The sequence below is a fragment of the Vombatus ursinus genome, unplaced genomic scaffold (assembly GCF_900497805.2).
Source record: "Vombatus ursinus unplaced genomic scaffold, bare-nosed wombat genome assembly UNPS02014859.1, whole genome shotgun sequence".
NCBI classification, from domain to species: domain Eukaryota; kingdom Metazoa; phylum Chordata; class Mammalia; order Diprotodontia; family Vombatidae; genus Vombatus; species Vombatus ursinus.
Window position 1 is genome coordinate 1840843 of NW_020954637.1, and position 21114 is coordinate 1861956.

The 21114-nt window shown below is 50.4% G+C and overlaps 1 protein-coding gene across 1 annotated transcript; it reads left to right on the top strand.

Moving 5' to 3' along the window:
• Positions 1-616: 616 nt before the first annotated feature.
• E2F2 (E2F transcription factor 2) lies at positions 617-20455 on the top strand. Its single transcript, XM_027841424.1, has 7 exons — positions 617-974; positions 6563-6677; positions 12513-12732; positions 13278-13436; positions 13863-13977; positions 15109-15289; positions 18586-20455. The coding sequence occupies exons 1-7, from the start codon at positions 684-686 to the stop codon at positions 18828-18830; spliced, it is 1326 nt and encodes a 441-aa protein (XP_027697225.1). The 5' UTR covers positions 617-683; the 3' UTR covers positions 18831-20455.
• The last annotated feature ends 659 nt before the right edge of the window (positions 20456-21114 follow it).

The window sequence follows — 21114 nt, forward strand, 5'->3', positions numbered from 1 at the left end:
TCATGCCCGGGCTCCATCCTGCCTCACTCTAACTGCCTCCGTCATTTCCTTGAGAACCAAAACATCCCTAAACTATTGGTCTACGTGTTCCTAGGACCAGCAAATCCTGCCCTGAATGAAGACGCACAGAGCCTCCCTAACTAGGAGACTACGGCTGCGGCCCCTTTAAGGGAAGAACCCACTGTTGCAATTGACTCCCGGCAGAATGTGTCCTTTCCGGCGGGCGGAGCCTGTGCAGTTGCCCTGACCAATCCGAGGGCGTTATTTTCCGCGGGAGATCTGAATTTCGCGGCACGCAGTTTGGCGCTAAAAAAAAAAAGGAGGAAAAAAAAAAAGGAGCCCCAGACAGAGAAAGGAGGGAGGACTGGGGCAAGTGGAGCGCGGTCGGGGACCAATCTTGGCCTATCCCGGCGGAGTGAGCCCCGCAGACCCCAGGCGCCCGGCAGGGGCTCCGGCCCCTTCGGGTCCTGGAGCTAAGCCAGGCTTCACTAGCGGGGCTGCCTGGAGGAGGCGGTGCGGGCCCCTCCTACCCTCCCCGCCCTCCTGGGGCTTGGCGCTGCCTGACCGGCTCGGACCCGGGCCGGCCATGCCCATCGCATCCTAGCCCGCGCCGGGCTCCCTGGGCCCAGCCTTGTGCTCTCCCCCCTCATCCCCAAAGGCTCCGGATCGTCGCCCCAGGCCCAATGTTGAGGATCCCCAAGGGGGTCTCTCCGGCCCCGGGGGGCTCCGCCCCGGCCGGACCGCACAAGCCTCCCCAGCCGCTGCAGATCAAGAAGGCCCTGCCGGTGGTGAGCCCGGTGTGGACGCCCGACGTGTGCAGCCCGCAGGGGGGCCCGGTCCCGGCCAGCCACTTCACGCCGCTCTATCCCCAGATGGTGGCCGCCGTCGCCCCCGCAGCCCCGGGCAGCTGCCTGGACGCCACCCCGCAGGGGCCCGAGATCCGCGCGGGCCGCGCCTCCGCCGGCCGGCTGCCGGTAATGCCCAAGGACCCTCCCTCGTCCTTTCCTTTCTTCCTCCCTTTATCCCTCGTTTCTCCGCTGCGGGAAAAGCGCCGGACTTTTGGCGGGTCTGAGCTCCCAGGCTTTCTGGAATTTTATGTGCTCGAGGCTCAGTCTCTATATGCAGAGGGGGGACCTTAGGAGGTTCGTGGATAATAGGATTTAACCGGACCTGCCGTTTCCCAAGCCAAGGAAACGAGGGGCACGCACCCCAGTTTTGCAGGTCAGATGAGCTTTCGGAGCGCCCTGCCCTACTAATGCATTACATGTGCCTCTGTACAGATATGGAGACTGAGGCGAGGGAGATGGATAGAGGCTTGGCCACAGTCACAGGTGCTGGGGCTGGAGCCCCGGACCTCGTGCACTTTGCATTCGAACGTTCTCGTTCTCCCAAGCATTTCTGTCCGAGATTTCCTTCATTCTAGGAATGGCGTATGTCTATTAGGGTCACCTTGATTTGCCTTGTTTCTTCCCCCTGGCCTTCAGTGACATCCGAGCCCCCATCCCAGGGAGATGCTGGAGCTGTGAGGATGGGCGCATTATTTCCCCTCTCCGGCCTTCAGTTTTCTCATCCCCGCTGGGGTGGGGGTGGTTCTGGGTGGGAGGGGAGGTCATGGGCTGCAAGGCAAGTGGATGACTTCCAGCTCTCCCATACAAACACATACGCTTGACGTAGAATGTAGGGACTGGTAGAGGAAGGGGCTAGCCGCCAAGGAAAGGGGGAGATGCTCCCACCGCCTAACCGTGACAGCCAGCCCCCGTGTCATTTCTAGGGTGGAATCCCAGGTCTTGTCTCACCCCACAGATGCCATGGGGAAACTCTGCACCCCCTGCTTCCTCATTTTAAAAGGGTGTGACCTGGAGGTTTTCCAGATCAAACCATGGGGTGTGCCTTGATTTTTGCAGTGTCCCCTGAGCTGAATTTTTGCCAGTGGACTCTATATTCTGCTTGGGACCTTGGGTTGAAAGAAACCCTTTGGGCAGGGCTGGTTCCAGTGAAATAGCCTAATTGTCATCTTAACTTCCTTCAAAAAAAAAAAAAAAAAAAAGAATGCTCCTTTAGAAGCAGAATCCTGGTCTCAGCTCTGAGCTGGGCTTTCCTTCCAGTTTTGAAAGCACAGGTAAAGCCTTGGAGAACCCAAGGTCACCTCCATGCCTTGCGGCAGCTTCCTGGAAGGGAGGGTTTCAAAAATAGTAATTCAAATCCACCAGCTCTTGTTAAACACCTCTTAGGATGCTAAAACAAAAGTGAGAAGATAGACCCTGCCCTCCAGGACCTTGCATTTTAATAGGGATAGGAACAGAACCTGTGATTTCACTGTATAGGGAACTTGAATCCACCAATACAATTTGGCACCTTCTTTCCAGTTTAGTCTTGGAGATACCTGAAGCACTGAGTGGTTTAAGGATTTGTCTTGGGGTCCCACAGCCGGGATGTGTCAGTGTTAGGACTGGAACCCATGTTTTCCTTTCTCAGAGGCCACTCTCTATCCGGGATAATAATAACGCCACCCCTCCAAGAGCTCACATATAGGCCTACCAAAAATTGTACATATCCTGTCTCCCTCAGTCTTCTTGACAGTCTTCTTGGGTTCTTTAAGGATGCCCATTTTACAGATGGGATAAAAGAAGCCCAGAGTGTTGAAATAACTCATCTAGAATTCTGCGGTTACTTAGTGGGGCTGCTAGGATTCAGGTAATCTGACTTCCAAGGCTGGGTCTCCAGCTGCCTCAGGGTTCTTCAGTGCCCCTTCCATTGTCTACCCAGTCTCTTCTCCTGGCACCAGGAGCCTTTATGCTGCCTCCCCACCCCCTTCCACCCAGGCCTGAGTTCCCAGGATAGGTCTAGGTCAAGGATGGGGAACCTGGGTCCTTGAGGCCACATGTGGCCTTCTAGGTCCTTGGGTGCGGCCTTTTGACTGAGTCCGAGTTTTACAGAACAAATCCTTTTATTAAGGGGATTTGTTCGGTGAAATTTGGATTCCGTCAAAGGGCTGCACTTGAGGACCCAGAGGGCCACGTGTGGCCTCGAGGCCAAAGGTTTCCCACCCCTGGTCTAGGTTTATTCTGTGGGCTAGCAGGCATTCCCTAAGGGTCAGGTCAGCTCAGCTTCTTAACACTAAGGTGCTAACGGATACTTAATGAAATTACCGGGAACACGAATATATATATAATTAGTGTTTTAAATTCAGTGAATCTGTGATAGAGAATAATAGGGTCATAGAATATGGAAACTGGTGGGAGCCTAAGGAGCTGGGAAGGGTTAGGCTGGAAAGGGCCTTGGGGACCAGTTGAATGCCCTAAGGCCCAAAGGAGATTCTAGGTGGTAGAATTTAGTGGGAACAGGCACCTTATTTGGAGACGGGGCACCTGAGGCCAAAACCCAGCTCTGCACTTTGCCACCTGCGGCGACTTTGAACTGGCCACTTAACCTCAGTGGGCTCTGTTTCCTCCATCTGTAAAATGGGGCTTGAATTAGACCTCGGGTAATACTAGCTAACATTAGTATTGTGGCTTAAAGTGCTTAAAGAGCCTTCCGAGTCTGTACCCTTAGTGGCAGCTGGACGATCTAACTCGGGCCAGGTCATTAACTGAGTCAAAGACCAGAACTAGAGGCTTCTGAATTCCTAGGTCTGGAGACTCTGCTTTAACTGTCTACGAACCTTTTTGTGAATCAAAAACTCTTCTGTAATGCAAATGACCGTTCCTCTTTTATCTGTTGGGGATGTGAAAGCCCTCTGGGGCCTCTAAAGGCCTGTATCCCTGGAACTGCTGCAGCTGCAGGGTGCTGAGCCTGGGCAGCTGGGTTTTACTGAGGTATGGGGGGGAGGGGGGAAATGACTGGAAGGGCGGGGGATGGTGCCACATTGGTAGTGGGGGGCAGGAGGGAATGGGGATGGGCACGGAAGGGTGGTGTGGAATGGATTTGTCCATTTCTCCTCTTGGCTGGTTTCTTCTAACTCACCTGGGGCTCCTAGAGCTGAGAGCTCTGTATTCACAGGTGGTAACGTAGAAATGGAGACCATTTCATCCTCTCCTACTGCCTTTGCCTCCTGTATGGCATTGGCTGGGTCTTCTGGATCTAGGGTCACAGAGCTGGCCGCTCCCCCCTGGGGGAGTCCTTGCTCTAGGGTCCCTTTGCTCCTGTCAGACGAGCTTGTGGTGCAGGGTTCTTAGAATCATAGGATGTCAGGAATGAAAGGAACCCTAGAACATGGAATGTCAGAGCTGGGAGGGCCCCTAGAACACAGGATGTAAGAGCTGGGAAGGATTTTTAAGGGATGTAATTAGTCTGGGAGTTCTTTTAACCTGGTGTCCATAAATGGATTTTTAAGGAGAGTGGTGTTTGTGAACTCTTTTTCCATTTTTTAATAAGTATTTTAATAGAATTTGTTTCCTTTCTAGTCCCATGGATTTTTATTTATTCATTTAAAAACATCATTCATAAAAGGGTTCACCAGCCTTTCTTAGGGGTCCATCACCCAAAAAAATGTTAAGAGCTCCTGATCTTGTCCAATCTTCATCCCAGATACAGAAATGGCTGGTTGTACATACTGACCCAAAAACTCTCTCTTTGTCCTGCTGTGGAATTAGATAACTTTCCACTACCCCATTTTGAAGATGAGAAAACTGAGGCCCAAAGAAGTTGGTTAAAGATTGTGCCTCAATTACTCAGTGCTAGAACCAGGTATAAGAACCAGGTCTCTGGGCACCCCCCCCCCCAAGAGCCTGGACCTTTGCCCTCCCTGGCCCCATCCTTGCCTCCTCCTCTTATCCTTGGACTTTCTTCCCTCTCTCTCCTGGGCCCCAGGGCACCTTCTCTCCTTCCTTCCTTTTTTTTTTTTTTTTTTAAATTCAGTTTGCCCTTCCTTGAAAATCTTGGAGTGAAGAGCCTTTTGGTAGACCCAGAGCACCAGGGATGAGTGACTGGAAAGAAGTTAGACGCTTTTTTAGTGTTAGAGGGAAAAGGGGGTCTTAGAGACAGAAGTTTGAGGCCCTGCTCTGTTGTGTTCTAGCCACCTGCTTAGTCATTTCCACTCTCTAGGCCTCAGCTTCCTCATCTGTAAAACGGGCATAATATTTGTACGCCTTCCCTTGTTGGGTTTTTGCGAGGCAAGTCCTTGCAGTGCCATGTAAATGGGATCTGTTGTTTGAGTTTAGACCGGTGATTTCATCGAGAGGCTGTTCTCCAGCTTAAGAGCCTCGGAGGGGAGGGTTTAAATTCTTTGTGTGAGGTCACCCCGGGCAAGGCAGCACTGAGCCCTCCCACCTTCCAGTGCGATCCAGGATCTACGATGTTGTTGTTTATTACTTAATATTTATCCTTGCCCTAAAGCCCAGGCGCCCCATCCCCCCATGAGTAGGAGACTCCCCTGCCCTGTGATTGGCTGTGGTTTCTGGGGCCCCAGGGCTGGGCCCCGCAGAGCAGATGTGGCCCTGGTCTGATTTCCCCAGCAGGTGTTTCCCAAGCCTGGGGAGGATGGGTGGAGAAAGGATAGGCTGGGGTAGGGGATTCCTCCGCGGCTTGTCCAGAAGGCCGGCTTGGATGGATGGATGGAGGGAGGGAGGGAGGCACTGACCCTCTCGGATCCTGTTGGGCACTGGGGTGCCATGGCAGCCCCCACCCTTCACGAAGCTCTGGCCCTGGGCTCCTGGTGCCCTGGGGCTGCTCAGCTTGTGGTCTGAGCAGGTGGCAGGGGGCCAGGAAGCCCTGCTAAGGGGAGGGGCTGGGGGGGAGCTTTACCCCGATAAGGACCAGCTGGGAGGCTGCTCTCCAGCCCCGCCCCACCCTGCCCCGCCCTCCCCTACTGGCCCCTGGAGATAGGCAGTGGGCCCAGTGGGTACTGGCCTGGACATCCTACAAACAATTATAAACCCCTTGCTCCTCCCCCCAGCCCTGGTAGGGGGTGCAAAGATAAACGGCAGCCTTGTACCTGACCTTAAGGAAATTGCAGTTCACACACAGTAAACAGATTGTTCAAAAAGGGGGAAGAAAACCCTCAGGTCCATAATATTGCTGCAGCCACTTGAAGTAGGCTGTGGGAGGTAGTCCGGTCCCAGCTCCAATACTCTGCTGTGTGACCTCGGGCCAGTCACTCGCCTGCTCTGGGTTTCTGCTTCTTACTGTGTAAATGAAGAAATCATTTCAGAGGTTCAGTACGACAGCTGACTTGGTTGGTTTTAACATTGTATGACTGATTATGTGGTTGTTATGAAAGCCTTCTCCCCTCTGTCCCCACCCCTGCCTGTGCTTGAACCCTTTCCCAAACACTGGCTTCTCTCTGGTGGAGCAGGGGCCACGGTCAGGGTCTCCTTAGGACCAGCCAGGAATCCTTGGCTGGATCCCTTCCAGGTCAGAACTCAGAAGGTGGGAGTGTCCCCTCTGGGGATTTCAAGGCTTACCCTTTAGATCCCCTGGAGGTTCCCTGCTAGACATGACCCAGACAGGGAAACCGAGGCACTTTTGTGGCTTTGGTGTCCTAGCACCAAGAAAGAGGGCCTGGGAACTGGGAGGGGCTGCCTCTGTTTCCATCTTCTATTGATTTCCCTCTTTTGGTTTTTAGGGTTTCAAGGCTAAGAGGAAATTGGATCTGGAGGGGATGGGACGGCAGGGACTCTCTGAGTTCCGGACACCCAAGGGGAAGTGCAGCGGAGGAGACGGCCTCCAAAGTCCCAAGAGTGAGTGCTCTGGAGCACAACAGGAAGGGGATGGGCCAGGGGGCCAGTGGCCGGGAAAACAAGATGGGTAAATGAGCATGGCTTTCCTAAATCCCTGCTCTGTGCCTAGCTCATTGTGGGCATGAGTCCTTGCTCTCAGGGATTGAAAGCACAGAACAGAATGTCAGAGCTGGAAGGGACCTGAGAATATGGAATGTCAAAGATGAGAGGGCCCTTAGAACCCAGAATGTCAGAACTGTGAGATCATCTTAGAACAAAGAATGTCAGAGCTGGGAGATAATCTTAGAACCCAGAATGTTGGAGTTAGGAGGGCACTTAGAACACAGAATGTCAAAGCTGTGAAATAATCTTAGAACCCAGAATGTCAGAGCTAGGAGGGACCTGAGAATATGGAATGTCAAAGATGAGAGGGCCCTTAGAACCCAGAATGTCAGAGCTGTGAAATCATCTTAGAACAAAGAACGTCAGAGCTGGGAGGGCCCTTAGAACACAGTATGTCAGAGCTGGGAGATAATCTTAGAACCCAGAATGTCGGAGCTAGGAGGGCACTTAGAACACAGAATGTCAAAGCTGTAAAATAATATTAGAACCCAGAACGTCAGAGCTAGGAGGGACCTGAGAATATGGAATGTCAAAGATGAGAAGGCCCTTAGAACCCAGAATGTCAGAGCTGGGAGATAATCTTAGAACCCAGAATGTCAGAGCTAGGAGGGCACTTAGAACCCAGAATGTCAGAGCTGGGAGGGCCTTAGAATACAGAATGTCGGAGCTGGGAGGGCCTTAGAGCACAGGATGTCAGAGCTGGGAGGGCACTTAGAACATGGAATGTCAGAACTGGGAGGGGCCTTAGGATACAGAAGGTTAGAGCTGGGAGACATCTTAGAACTCATTGCCTTGGACATTGCATGGTACTCTGGAGGTGACCTTGGCTTCTGGTTTGGGCCCAGTGATAGATTGCCCTGAGACCCATGACATCTGTCCTCCAAGCACTAAGTGAGGGAAGGGCTCATTATGCCATGTTGGATGCCAGGACATCATTTTATTTGGTCATCGCTAGTCTCAAAGAGCATCAGCAAAGGTACAGAGAGATATCTTGGTGGTTCAGCATGATGTGGGTTAGAATGTTGACTGTAGGCTCAGGAAGACATGGGTTCTGAAGCTTCCTAGCTATATGACCATAGTAGACAAGTCACTTAGCTTTTCTAAGCCTCAGTTTCTTCATCTGGAAAATGGGAACATCAACACCTGTACTACCTTCCACACAAGGTACTGATGAGGAAAATGTTTTACAAATGAGGTGCTATATAACCAGAAATTATTATTACCCACACTGATGAAGTCACCAATCCTTGATGTGTTGAAGCACAAGTAGCTTACTCTGAGCTCCTGCTTGGTTTTGTTTCTTTAAAAATGTCCGTGAATCCATCATTCTTCTCATTCATTCCACACACTCTCAGATCCCATAATTCTGAGTTCCCAAGAATTAACTGGCCATGGGTCAGCCATCAAGTGGCTTCCCTGACCCCAGAGTAGGCCAGCTCACAGCAAGACCTTCCCTGAGATGTTGTGTGGTGTTATGGAAAGAGTCAAAAGCCCAGCCAGTATGATTTGGAGAAGTGGCTTCAATTCAGCCTCCATTAATCTATCCAAAAAAGAGCACGACAACAGGCATACGAAGAACCTTACTGCAAAGAAAAAACCTGACGAATACGACTACAGTACTCTGGGCTTTAGTCTCGGATCTGCTGGGAACGATTTTATTCATTTTAACATTAAATCCACTTTTAGTTTGGAGAGAGATGTTCCCAACTGTCATAGTCCCTTGTGCCCTCTGAAATGACTCTTCATTCCAAAATAGTTTACATTGATAGGAATCCTCAACCAGGGGAGGCTGGCTTACCATTCCAGAATTGAGCAACGGAGTCCCCATTCCATTCCTTCCTGCACCACTCCCTTCACTTCAGGGGTTAAACAAAGGGGCCTTCAGTCTACTGATTCCTTAATTCTTTCTCAGTGGAGCGGTGTGGAGCTTAATACCAATGCCTTCAGGCAAGTATATGAACTTGACTGGAGTTATTCTTAAGTCTTCTAGTATCAGAGTTAACTCTGTCTTTAAGGTATCAGATATTGGACCTGAGTTACCCTGTCAACAGGTATCATCCTTAATCCATTCCACCATAAAAAACTTTCTGTCCAACTCTCAACCACCTTTCCAAGAGAATTTTCCCTGGAGTCTGGAAAGGACTTTGGAGAAAAATAGCAATAATGGGTAGCATTTATATAGGTCTACAAAGTGCCTTCTGTGTTTTAACTTTTTTTGATTCTCACAACAACTCTGAAAAGTAGGTGCCATGACTATCTCTGTTTTACTGATGCAGAAACTGAGGCTGAGGGAGGTTTACTGAGTTGCCCAGGATCATATAGCTAGTAAATGAGGCAGGAAATTCAAATTCTCTTCAGTTTTATGTGAAAAGGAGGTTTAAAATACATTCAAAATAGGTTTAATAAATTAATAATAAATATTAATACATTAATAACTTATTTTATTAATGATTAACATTTATTCTTTATACACTTTATATAATTAACATTGATGACGAACATAATATATAAATATATTTAAAGAAGGTTTAATAAATAATATTAATGAATTTAGTGATGATTAATAAAATTATTAAATTAAAATTCATTAATTAAAATTAATAAATAAAATTAATATAAATTTAAAGAATATTTAACAATAAATAATATTAATAGTGCATTTTATTAATAACTAATTTATTGTTTGCATCATATTAATAGTTAATATAAATATATTTAAAGAAGATTTAACAAGAAATAATAATCAATTTTATTAATAACTAATACTTAGTGCTTACATAATTAGTATTAATAATTAATATAACCTAAATATATTCAAAGGAGGTTTAGAATACTAAATAATATTATAGTTAATTTTGTTAACAATAAAATTAATAATAAATAGCATTTCAAGGAGGTTGTAAAACTCAGAATCACAGAATTTTTACCACCAGAAGGGACCACCTAGTCTAGCCTAGACCCTGTCCCCATACAAATCTTTTGCATAACATGGTGTGAGCGGTCATCCCGCCTGTGCTTGAAGACGCCACCATCTCCCGAGGCATCCCTTTCCACTTTCGGATCCCTCTGCTGGTTGGGAAGTCTTTGCTGATATTGACTAAATGTCCGTGTCTCTATCTGAGGAGTCCCTTCTCCCAACATGCCCGGTCCCTTCTGCTGCTTTCCTCAGGTGACATGGACTGACAGTTCCTCACCATCCTGGGTGGCCACCTGGATACCCTCCAGCTTATCGGTGCCAAAACAGTGGTGCCCAGACCTGGATGACGGCCAGAGCCTGCTGTTTGGTCTGTCTTCCTGCCTTCAATCTCTCCCCGACACTCTAGGCCCCTCCTCCACTCAGTGCCAAACTCGTCTTCCTCACACGCCGGTCTGACCACGCCACTTCTCTCCTACTACCTCCATCTTCTCTCTGGCTTTGAAAGCCCTTTACAACCTGGCGCCTTATAACCTTCCCAGTCTTCTCATCTCGTTCCCCTCTTCATATTGTTCCATCTCGTAATATTGGTGTCAAGACACCCAGATGCCGGGCATTTTCTCTGGCTGTGCCCCATGCCTGGAATGCCCTTCCTTCAAGTCCTCTCTAAAATCAGCCTTCTACGTGAAGGTTTTTCCTGATTCCCCTCAGGGCTCCTGTTTTCCCTTGGTTATTATCTCCGTTTTATCCTGTATATATCCTGTGTGTGCGTGGTTAATAATAACCAGCACTTACCTTTACAAATATCTCATTTGATCCTCACAACCACCCTGGGAGGAGGTAGGTGCTATTATCCCCATTTGATGGATGAGGAAACTGAGGCTGAGAGGAGTTTAAGTGACTCATCCAGCTAGTAAGTGTGTGAGGCCAGCCTTGAACTCGACTCTTCCTGACTTCAGGTTGTTTATGTGATGTCACCCGTGTTAGTCTCTAAGTTCCTGGAGGACCAGGGACAGTTTTATGGCTTTTCTTCACATCCCCAGTCCTTGGGCAGCTAGGGGGTGCCATAGTGCATAGCGCACCAGGCCTGGAGTCAGGAAGACTCATGTTCCTGAGTTCAAATCCAGCCTCAGACATTTACTAGCTGTGTGACCCTGGGCAAGTCACTTCACCCTGTTTGCCTCAGTTTCCTCATCTGTCAAATGAGTTGGAGAAGGAAATGGCAAGTCAATCCAACATCTTTGTCAAGAAAACTCAAATGGGGTCATAAAGAGTCAGACATGACTGAACAAGAACAATAAATATCCCCAGTCCTTAGCAAAGTCGCTGGCACATGGTAGGTACTTAATAAATTCTTGTTGACTTGATGTGATCCAGAAAAGTTCTGGCAGAGTCTGAGTACAGTGACAGATGCTATCACTTCCCTATTCCAGGAAACTAGACTTCTAGTAATGCAGCACTAGCTGCTGAATCGTAGCTGAGCTTGTGTTCCGCTACAACCTCCAGGTGTTTTTCAGAACAACTGCTGTCTCATTGTGGCTCCCCCCCATCCTGTACTTGTGAAGCTGATCTGTAGAACTCATGTTTCTTCCTCTACACATTAGGACTGATACTTAGACTATTTACCCCTCAGGGTCAAGCAAACCTTTTGTAAAACTTACAACCTGTAAAAATGGGAGTTAGAATGAGATGCATTTCAATTGATGCGAAGTGACATTGTAGGTGCTTAATAAATGCTTGTTGATTGATTGGAAGTGAAATCAGTCAGTCAGTACTTATTAATCACCTACTGTATGCCAGGTACCATGCCAAGCCCTAGGGATAAGATGAAAGGCAAAAGCTAGCCAAGGGTGGGGAACCTGCAGCCTCCCTCAAGGCCACATGTGGCCCTCTAGGTCCTCAAGTGCGGCCCTTTGACAGAATCCAGCGTGGCCCTCTAGGTCCTCAAGTGTGGCCCTTTGACGGAATGCTGGATTTAGTAGTTAGAGACCCTGTCCTTCAGAAGCTCCCCATCTAATGGGAGAGATACCTATGGATGAACAAGCTGCAGACAGGAGAAATTAGAGCTTGTCTAAGAGGGAAGGTGCTAGGATTAAGGGGGCCGGGAACAAATAAGAAGTCAGCAGAACCAGGAAAATGACGTATAAAATGCTTGCAACGACGCAAGTGGAAAGAACACAAAACAACTGAGACCAAGCTAGCAGCTCTTTTTTTTTTTTTTTTTTTTGGTGGGGCAGTCGAGGTTAAGTGACTTGCCCAGGGTCACACGGCTAGTAAGTGTCAAGTGTCTGAGGCCACATTTGAACTCAGGTACCCCTGACTCCAAGGCCAGAGCCTTATCCATTGCGCCATCTAGCTGCCCCTAGCACCCCTTCCTTTTTTAGAGATGGGGAACGGTGAGTATGGAACGTTGCATCTGTTGTTCATTTCACTGACTTTTTTCTTTACTCTTCATTACCCTGCTTTTGTCGGGGGCGGGGGGAGGGGCGGTTTCATATATCTGGAGGCAAAGAGGATTTAAAAAGACATATCAGGAAAGGAGTAAGCACTTGTTGAAAAGCACCTGCCATGTGCCAAATACTATGCTAAGTGCTTTGCAATGATTATCTCCTTTGATCCTCACAAACACCCCTGGGAGGTTGGGGCTATTCTCTCTTATTTTACAGATAAGGAAACTGAGGCAGGCAGGGGTTAAGGGACTTACCCAGGGTCCCACAGCTAGGAAATGGCTAGGTAGGGGTTTAATAAAATTAAAGAAAAGAAATGAGAGCTCGAATTATCTAAGCGGGTCTTTACCTTCCTTTCTCCCTCCTCATCAGCCCCCAAGTCCCCGGGTGAGAAAACAAGGTATGACACATCGCTGGGGCTGCTCACCAAGAAGTTCATTTACCTGCTGAGTGAGTCAGAGGACGGGGTCCTGGACCTGAACTGGGCGGCCGAGGTGCTGGAAGTCCAGAAACGGCGCATCTATGACATCACCAACGTGCTGGAGGGCATTCAGCTCATCCGCAAGAAGGCCAAGAACAACATCCAGTGGGTGTAAGTGGCAGGGAGGCCTGGGGAGGAGACCCCTGGGGAGGAGGAGGAGGAAGGTGGGCCTGGCCTGGCCTGAAGGCGGGGACCCCAGACCCCCTAGGAGCTGAGCTGGGGCTGGAGGGCAGGGATGCTGAGGGGTGAACCCAGCCCTTTTTAATAGAATGGGGGAGGGGTTCTGGGTGGTCATAGTAGGCTGCCCCGGCCCCCTACTCCTGGAAACCAGGTTCAGAAAGCTCCCTCCGGAGCTCCCCTGAGGCATCCCTGTGATAGAATGCAAGCTCACTGAGGGCGGGTGCTGCTTCACTCTGATTCCCCAGCGCCTAAACACAGTGCCTGGCACCTAGTAGGTGCTTAATGCTTGTTGATCGAGTGAGGCAGTGAAGTGATTTTTGCACTCATTTCATTCAAATATTAAGCATGCAAATCTGGATTGGGTCAGACTCGGCAGCCAGCCTGGTTTCTTCCCCCTCGGCTCCCCCACCCACTGAGGCTGGGACTAGGCCTGCACCAGAGCTAAGAGTGAGGTTGTGGGGTCTCTCTATTCCCAGAGGCAGGGGAATGTTTGAAGACCCGGCTGGGCCCCGGAAGCAGCAGACCCTGGGCCAAGAGCTGAAGGAGCTCAGCGACATGGAGCAGGCCTTGGACCAGCTGATTGAGAACTGCTCCTTGGATCTGAAGAACCTGACGGAGGACGAGGCCAACCAGAGATATCCTTCTTTGGAGGAGGGTCCTGGGACGTGGGCGTGGGGCAGGGAAAGGGAAGGGGGTCTCCTACTGGGACTGAGCTTGAGCCCTAGAAGTCTAGAATTTCAGTAGATGGAGGTTACCAGTAGAGAAGGCACTCTAGGCAGAGGGATGTTGTGAGCAAAGGTGTGGGGGTGGGGAAGTACATATGGTGCTGACAGGGAAATGACTAGATCAGGGTGGGGAACCTTGGTCTGGATTTCACTGGATTCAGTCAAAGGGCTGCCTCGAGGACTAGAGGGCCACATGTGGCCTCGAGGCCAAAGGTTCCCCACCCCTGGACTAGATCCACTGAGTTCTGGTTAAGGAGTAGTAGGGAAGGGGCCCTGAAAACCAGACAGAGGAACTTGGACCTGACCAGACTCCCTTTCCCTTAACCTGGCTTCCACATTGGCCTATGTAACCTACCAGGACATCCGGGCTATAGGAAATTTCAAGGACCAGACGGTGATTGCCGTCAAGGCCCCTCCTGAGACTCGTCTGGAAGTCCCTGACCTGAGGGAGGTAACTGTTCTGTTCTGCTAGAAATCCAGGATTTAGGAAGCCGGGGATCAGTCATCCAAGGTAGCATCCAGGCTGCCTGGGCACCCGTGTGCACTGCGGTCACCAGCAGGCCAGGGAGCTCTCATGCAGTGTTTCAGGGGACCTGAGAGTGTCCTGGGAATGTCAGAGCTGAGACCTGAGAAAGTAGAGTGATAGTGGTGAGTGGGACATGAAGACAGCTTTAGAACATACATGTCAGCTGGAAGGGCCCTTAGAACACAGAAAGTCAGGGCTGGGAGGACCCTTGGAACATAAGAATGTTAGAGCAGGGAGGGCCCTTAGAACACAGGATGTCAGAGCTGGGAGGGCCCTTAGGACACAGTGTCAGAGCTAAGAGGGCCCTTAGAATACAGAATGTCAGAGCTGAAAAGGCCCTTAGAATAGAGAATGTCAGAAGTGGGAGGGCCCTTGGAACACAGAATGGCAGAGCTGGGAGGGGCCTTAGAGCTAGAAGGGTGTTTAGAAATTTTCTAATACAACATGGCAAAATAGGTAAGAGTGGGAGACTTGGAATCAGAAAGACTTGGCTTCAGATTCTACATCATATACTTTTTACCTATGACCACCCCCCCAAAGAGTGCTTAACTTTTGCCTGCCTCAGTTTCCTCATCTGTAAAATGGGGATAACAGCCCCTCCTCTACCTGTTATTGTGAGAATCAAATGAGACACTGCTAACCTTAAAGGCCCACAGGAATGTGAGCTATTGTAAAAGAATGACTTACCCAGCAGCTCTACAATTAGCTAATGGCAGACTACAGTATCTCCAGACGTCCAGCCTGGTGTTCTTTCTGTGCTACGGAATATGTGCCTACTCTGTGTGTGTGTGCACCTACTGTGTGCATGTGCCTACTTTGTGTCTGTATGTACCTACTCTGTGCGTGTGTGTGTGCACCTACTGTGTGTATGTGCCTACTTTGTGTCTGTATGTACCTACTCTGTGTGTGTGTGTGTGTGTGTGTGTGTGTGTGTGTGTGTGTGTGTGTGTTGGGGAAGCGGTCGCTGAGGGGCAGATAATGGGCTCAGACGATCGTCAGCTTCCTCTACACCAGCAATCCTGCCCTGATGATGCTCCTCCCTCTCTTGTCTCCCAGGACAACCTGCAGATTTATCTGAAGAGTACCAATGGACCCATTGAGGTGTACCTGTGCCCGGAGGAGAGCCGGGAGGCAGGCAGCCCCTCCCAGGAGGCTGCCCGCTCTGGCCCAGGCCCCTTCACTGGCCTGTCCGGCAGCCCCAGCAGCTCTTGTGGCCTGGATCTCATTGCACCCCCAGGTAGGTGCTGGGCCGGGATTGCGGCCTCTTCTCATTCTGGGAGTAGAGGAGGACACAAGTCCATCACCCCACCCTGGGACTCTAGACCCTTGAAGCTCCCCAAAAAGTTCCTTTAGCTCAGACTGTCTTTGTGTTTTACTGTGACAAGAATCATCAGAGAGGATTCATTGGTCACATTCTTTGTGTCGGACATTTCGAGCCCCAGGAGGAAATATAGAGAAGCTTAGTCTGAGAGCAATCACTGAATCATAGATTTGGTGGAAAGTCTTGAACACAGAGGACTCTTAGAACACAGGATGTCAGAGCTGGAAGGGGCCTTAGAACACAGAATGTCATACCTGGGAGGGACCTTAGAACACAGGATGTCAGAGCTGGGAGGGCCCTCAGAACAGAGAATGTCAGAGCTGGGAGGGCCTTAGAACAGAGAAGGTCAGAGCTGGGAGAGGCCTTAGGACACAGGATGTCAGAGCTGGGAGGGCCCTTAGAACACAGGATGTCAGAGCTGGGAGGACCTTAGGACACAGGATGTCAGAGCTGGAAGGGGCCTTAGAACACGGAATGTCATACCTGGGAGGGACCTTAGAACACAGGATGTTAGAGCTGGAAGGGCCCTTAGAACCCGGAAGGTCAGTCTCCCATTACAGAGTAGAACTCTGAGAACTCTGAGGCTGAGTGAGTGATTTTCCCCAGGTCAGGCTGCTCCTTGGAGACAGCTGGTTCTTGGCCCCTAGCCCCGTGGGTCCTTGTACCCCAACTGCCTCTTCTATACATGTAAAGATAACTTATACTGCCTGTTTCATTGAATGAGCAGTGTGCATGGCATATATAATAATAATAATTAATAACTGTAATTTGTCTAATGTGTTACAGTTTACAAAGTACTCCACATATATCATTTCATTTGATCCTCACAAGTCCTGGGAGAGAGGTGCTGTTAATGTCCCCATTTCAAAGATGAGGAAACAGAGGCTGAATGTGGTTAAGTGCTTTGTGCAGGGTCACAGCCAGCCTGGAGTATCTGTGCCTAGACTTGAGCTCAGGTCTATCCTGTGTCCTGGTCCATCCCTCTTCACTCTGGCACCACTCACCTGTCTGTTCTATGTACTCTTTCATAGAGTAACACCTACGGGAGTGTCAAGGCGGGAGTGACGGGTGATCAGGAGAAACTTCCTGAACAAGGTGGCATTTGAATATAACCTTGAAAACCTTTGAATTTTCCCTGGCTTCCTCCTGCCATGGCTCTTGGTGCTGATGTCCAGACAGGTGGATAGATTTTCCATCGCTGCCCTGGAGAGAAGGGTGGGGGCTGTGTCTTTTGTCCATCTACGCCCCCCGCCCCAGATACTCACTCCTCCAAATGATAAGACTATGAAATAAAGTCACAGCCCCCCAGGCCTTGATACTGGGGTAATGAGGGCCTTCACCTCCCCATTATCTCATTACCTCCTCAAAACCTACTGGGATCAGAATTAGTATCCTCATTTTACAGATGAGGAGACCAAGGTTCTCAGAGGTGCCATAAAAAGTCTCCAAGTTTCCCAGTCTGATACCTTTCACCCCAAATCCCTCTGAAGACTCAGAATCCCCTGGGAACGTGTGGGAGGCATGGCCCCATTTCCCTGCTTAATTCCCCTGGCCTCCAGCCCAGTTCCTATCTCTTTGGCCTAAGCCTGGGCCCCACCCTGCTCTTCCTCCTGTACCTTAGCCAGGGGTGGGGTGGAGCCTTTACCTACTGAGCTCCCTGTCGGGGTGGGGGCCTCTGAGTTTGGGCAGGGAGCTGATGAAATCCAGGCCCAGAAGCAGCAATGAGAGGTTTAAGGCTGGCTTGAGGAGTACCGGGCCTACCCAAAGCCCTTCCAGGCAAGCCAGGGCTGATGGAGAGATGGAGGAGCACCGGCAAGGCCCACCTCCCCAAATCCTTCCTGCTAGAATGCCTGCCAACGGTGCCTGACATTCTACCATTAGAAAGTCATTCCTTTGGAAGGTAAAGCCCTTTTTGATCTTCCAGAGTCCCCTGTTAGAGAGGTAAAACCCTAAGCCTTTGTTTGGTTGCCTCTTAAGGGAGGATTTGTTTAATCTTCTAAGAGTGGAGGGGGATCCCACCCATGAGAAACCTCGGTTTTTCTCCTAAAAGTAGGTTAGGCATCCTCAGGACGGTTGATCATAGTGAGAGGGGGAGTATTTTCTTGGGGGGTGGGAGGGTTGTTTCCCAAAATTCCCTTTGTTTATCAACATACAGAGTGTAAGGCAGAGTGGAGAGAACTTTGGACCTCTCCCCCTTCCACCTTCCTCCCCCCACCACCCCTAGATCAGGAGCTATGTGATATTAAGCAAATGTGACATCAACCACCAGGTGGCGCCATAGTGCACAGAGCACAGAGTGGAGAAAGACGCAGTTCAGATAGGACGTCAGATACTTACTAGTGCTGTGTGACCTTGGGCAAGTCACTTAACTTCCTCAGGGTTTTTTTGTTTTGTTTTGTTTTTGTGAGGCAATTGGGGTTCAGCCACACAGCTAGTGAGTGTTATGTGTCTGAGGCTGGATTTGAACTCAGGTCCTCCTGGATCCAGGGCTAGTACTCTATCAACTACGCCACCTAGCTGCCCCTGTCTTCCTCAGTTTTGTCCGGTATAAAATGCGTATAGTAACCACACCTGCCTCCCAGACTTGTGAGAATCAAAGGAGATCCTATTTGTAAAGCACTCTGCACAGTGCCTGCTACATAGTAGGTGTTCGAAAAATGCTTATTAACCCTTCCCTAGGAAAGTGTCCTTTATTTAAGTGTTCTTTATTTCTTTATTAAGGCCTGGATCCTTTCCAGGCCTTAATAAATTAATTAATGGTCTTTGAAGGGTTAACTTACTCCTCTGTAAAAAGAAGAGGTTCTCGGGGGTATATCACCTAATCTTAGAGCTGGACAGTACCGCTGAGGCCATCTGAATGCACATGGATAAGAACCCCCCCACTGACCATGGCTTGGAGGCTTCCAATGACAGGGAGCTCACCACCTGATGAGGTTTGGACTCGGTATCAGAGACTGCTAATATGCAAAGATCACTGCCTTTGTAATTATCCCCGCTCTTCCTGTCTCTGAGATTTTGAGCCAGTCACTCTACCTCTCTGGGCCTCAGTTTCCTCATTTGTAAAATTCAGGACTAATTACTCTCTGGGGTCCCTTCTAGACCCGGCATTTGGGGATTTTAGCAGCCAGCCTGTTTGTAGGGGCGCCCCTTCCTGGGGATGGGGGGGGGTCCCGTGTGGGGTAGGAGTGCGATGAATTGATCTTTCTCTTTAGCTGTGGCTGTGAAGTCCCAGCCGTCCCAGGCCCTGCTGGAGGTGAATGAAGGCCTCTTGGACCTGCCCCACCCGCTCCTGCAGCAGACCGAGGACCAGCTCCTGTCCCCGTCCCTGAGCGGCTCGCCTCTGGTCACCTTCTCCCCACCCCTGGATGAGGAGGACTACCTGTGGGGCCTGGATGGTGGGGAGGGGGTCAGCGACCTCTTTGAATCCTACGACCTGGGAGACCTGCTGAGGAACTAAGCCTCCTCAGCTCTCCATTTCTTCGTTAGCACTGGGCACTCAGAGCGGCCGTTATGGGCCTGGGCAGGTTGGAGGTCGGGGTCGGGGCCGGGGCGGTGTCCTTCCCCTTAGGCCCTCCCTAGCTCCCCAGTACCCTCTGGTTTTACTTCCCTTCCTCAAGGAGTCAGCAAAGTTGGGGCAGCAGCTGTTTGTGGGATGGTGTTTAGGGGTTATGTAGGGTGGCAGGCTACGGGTTGCCTCCCTTCTGGGTTCTGCCCTGTTTGAAGGTAAGGACCGCTCTTCTTTTCTTCCTCCCCATCCCCACCCCTGATCACTTCCCAGGCAAGGCTTCTCTCTCTGCCCACAGGCTGGGCCGAGGGGCACCTTCCTGGTGGGACCCCACTCCTCAGAGGGCTTTAGACCCAAGTCAATGGTGCTTTGGTGTGCCTCAGGGCTTCAGAGCCCACGATGCACTTAGTCATTATTGTATTTATTTGGGATTTTCAGGTTTGAATTGCTTCAATGTTTTGCCCAGATTCCCTGGGGTTGGTTCAGCTGGGAAACTATTTGTTTCCCTGTTTTTTTGTTTTCTTTTAAAAAAAGATACACTTTCCTTGATGTGGCCAGTCCCCTGCCTCCGTACCCCTGCCCCAACTCAACCAAGACCTACCGGTCTGTCTGCACTTCTGGGTAGCTCTCTTACCTTCCTCTGCCCTAGTGGGCAGGGCGCTGTGTGTGTGTGTCTCCTGTCCATGGGAGGAGCTTGGCAGAACACTGGCCAGACCAGCTATGCCAGTGACTGGCCACCTTCCCCTCCCATTCTAGGCAAACCAGGACCCTCTGAGCAGCAGAAGGGATCTTGGCTCCCCTGATAGGTGGGGCCTGCCTTATTTCCAGGGCCTGGTGGGAGTTGTCCATGCCATGGAAAGGTGTCAGCTTTGCAGCTCCAGACAGTCACAGGCACCCAGCTTGAGAGACCTGCCATCTCTGTCTTACCACCGATCGTCCAGGCCCCTGATGTACGTGGCCTGTGACGTGATTGATGGGAAGGTGACTGGTTCTCCCTCCCAAAAGGCACTTGGAGTGGTAGGAGATGACTGTGGGATGCCCACCTAGTCTGAAGGTCCTGGTTGCTGGGATACTTATGAGCCATCTCTTGCCCTCCCCTCATATCCCCCCCCCCAGCCTCCTTTCCCCATTTTTGATCTGACCTTTCTGACATAATAGCACTACCTGTAGAGGGAAGGAGGAGGTAGCACTACCCAGTAGGAGGCCCCAGTTCGCTCCACCCCCCCTTACCAACCACCTTTATGAGAAACTGCTCACATGCCTCAGCTAGTTCCACTGGCCAAGTGTTGAGGCCCTGTCACCCTGCCTGGGTGGGAAGACTAATACTGACATTCAGTGCCCTTTGGTGACTGCCCATGACCCAAGTCCCAGGGGCTCTCAGACAACTCTCCCCTCCTTCCCATTATCCTCCACAGGGGATCGGGGGCTGCCAGCAGCTGTGGTCTGCCAGCAAAGATGTGGTTTTTTAGGGGGTGGGGGTGGACCCAAGCCCTCTTGGCACTGGCCTGGGAAGCACTTTTTATTTTTTTTTTAAGTTGAAATTTGTGGCATTAAATTGGTTTGCAATGTGAAGTTAACACGGTCACTACTGAGTGCGTTTTCTTGGCACCATTAGAGCAGGGGAGGGATGGGGTTTACTGACAGGCTGGAGATGGCGATGGCTCAGGTGTGCCCCATTTGGTAGCATCTGGGAACAGATATGCCCTGCTCCCTTCACAGGGAGATAAGGGCCGATGCTGTGTGGTTTTACCTGACTTGGCTTGGCACAAAAACAGCCCCATATTGGGGGGAGGAAAGGCCGGGGTCAGTCAGATCCCCCCACCGCTGGACACAGCCAAGTTCTTCCTTTATTGAGCAATGAGAGCCAAGCCAGCATTCTCTATGTCCTGTCCAGCAATTACCCAGGAGCTTTCTGGTTCTCCAGCTGGGAAGTCCAGTAATGTGTTGGGATACAAGGAGCACCCAGAGACCCTCCTGACTTCTTGTGTGGTGGAGGGAAAGAGGAGAGTTGATTGGGCTTGGCAGAAAACTTTGCCACTCTGAGGCCACCCTTCCAGAGGTCTCACCTGCACAGTCTTTAAGAAAGCGGTGGATTGGCTTTCCATCAGCTAAAGCCAAAGGAAGACTTTAGATGGGGTACTGGGCAGTCGTTGGCTTAGCTTCTCTCCAGAGGGAATCTTGGAAGAAGTCTGTTGGGTTCACTCTTTGGGTCCTTAGGGACAAGGCAGAGCCTTGA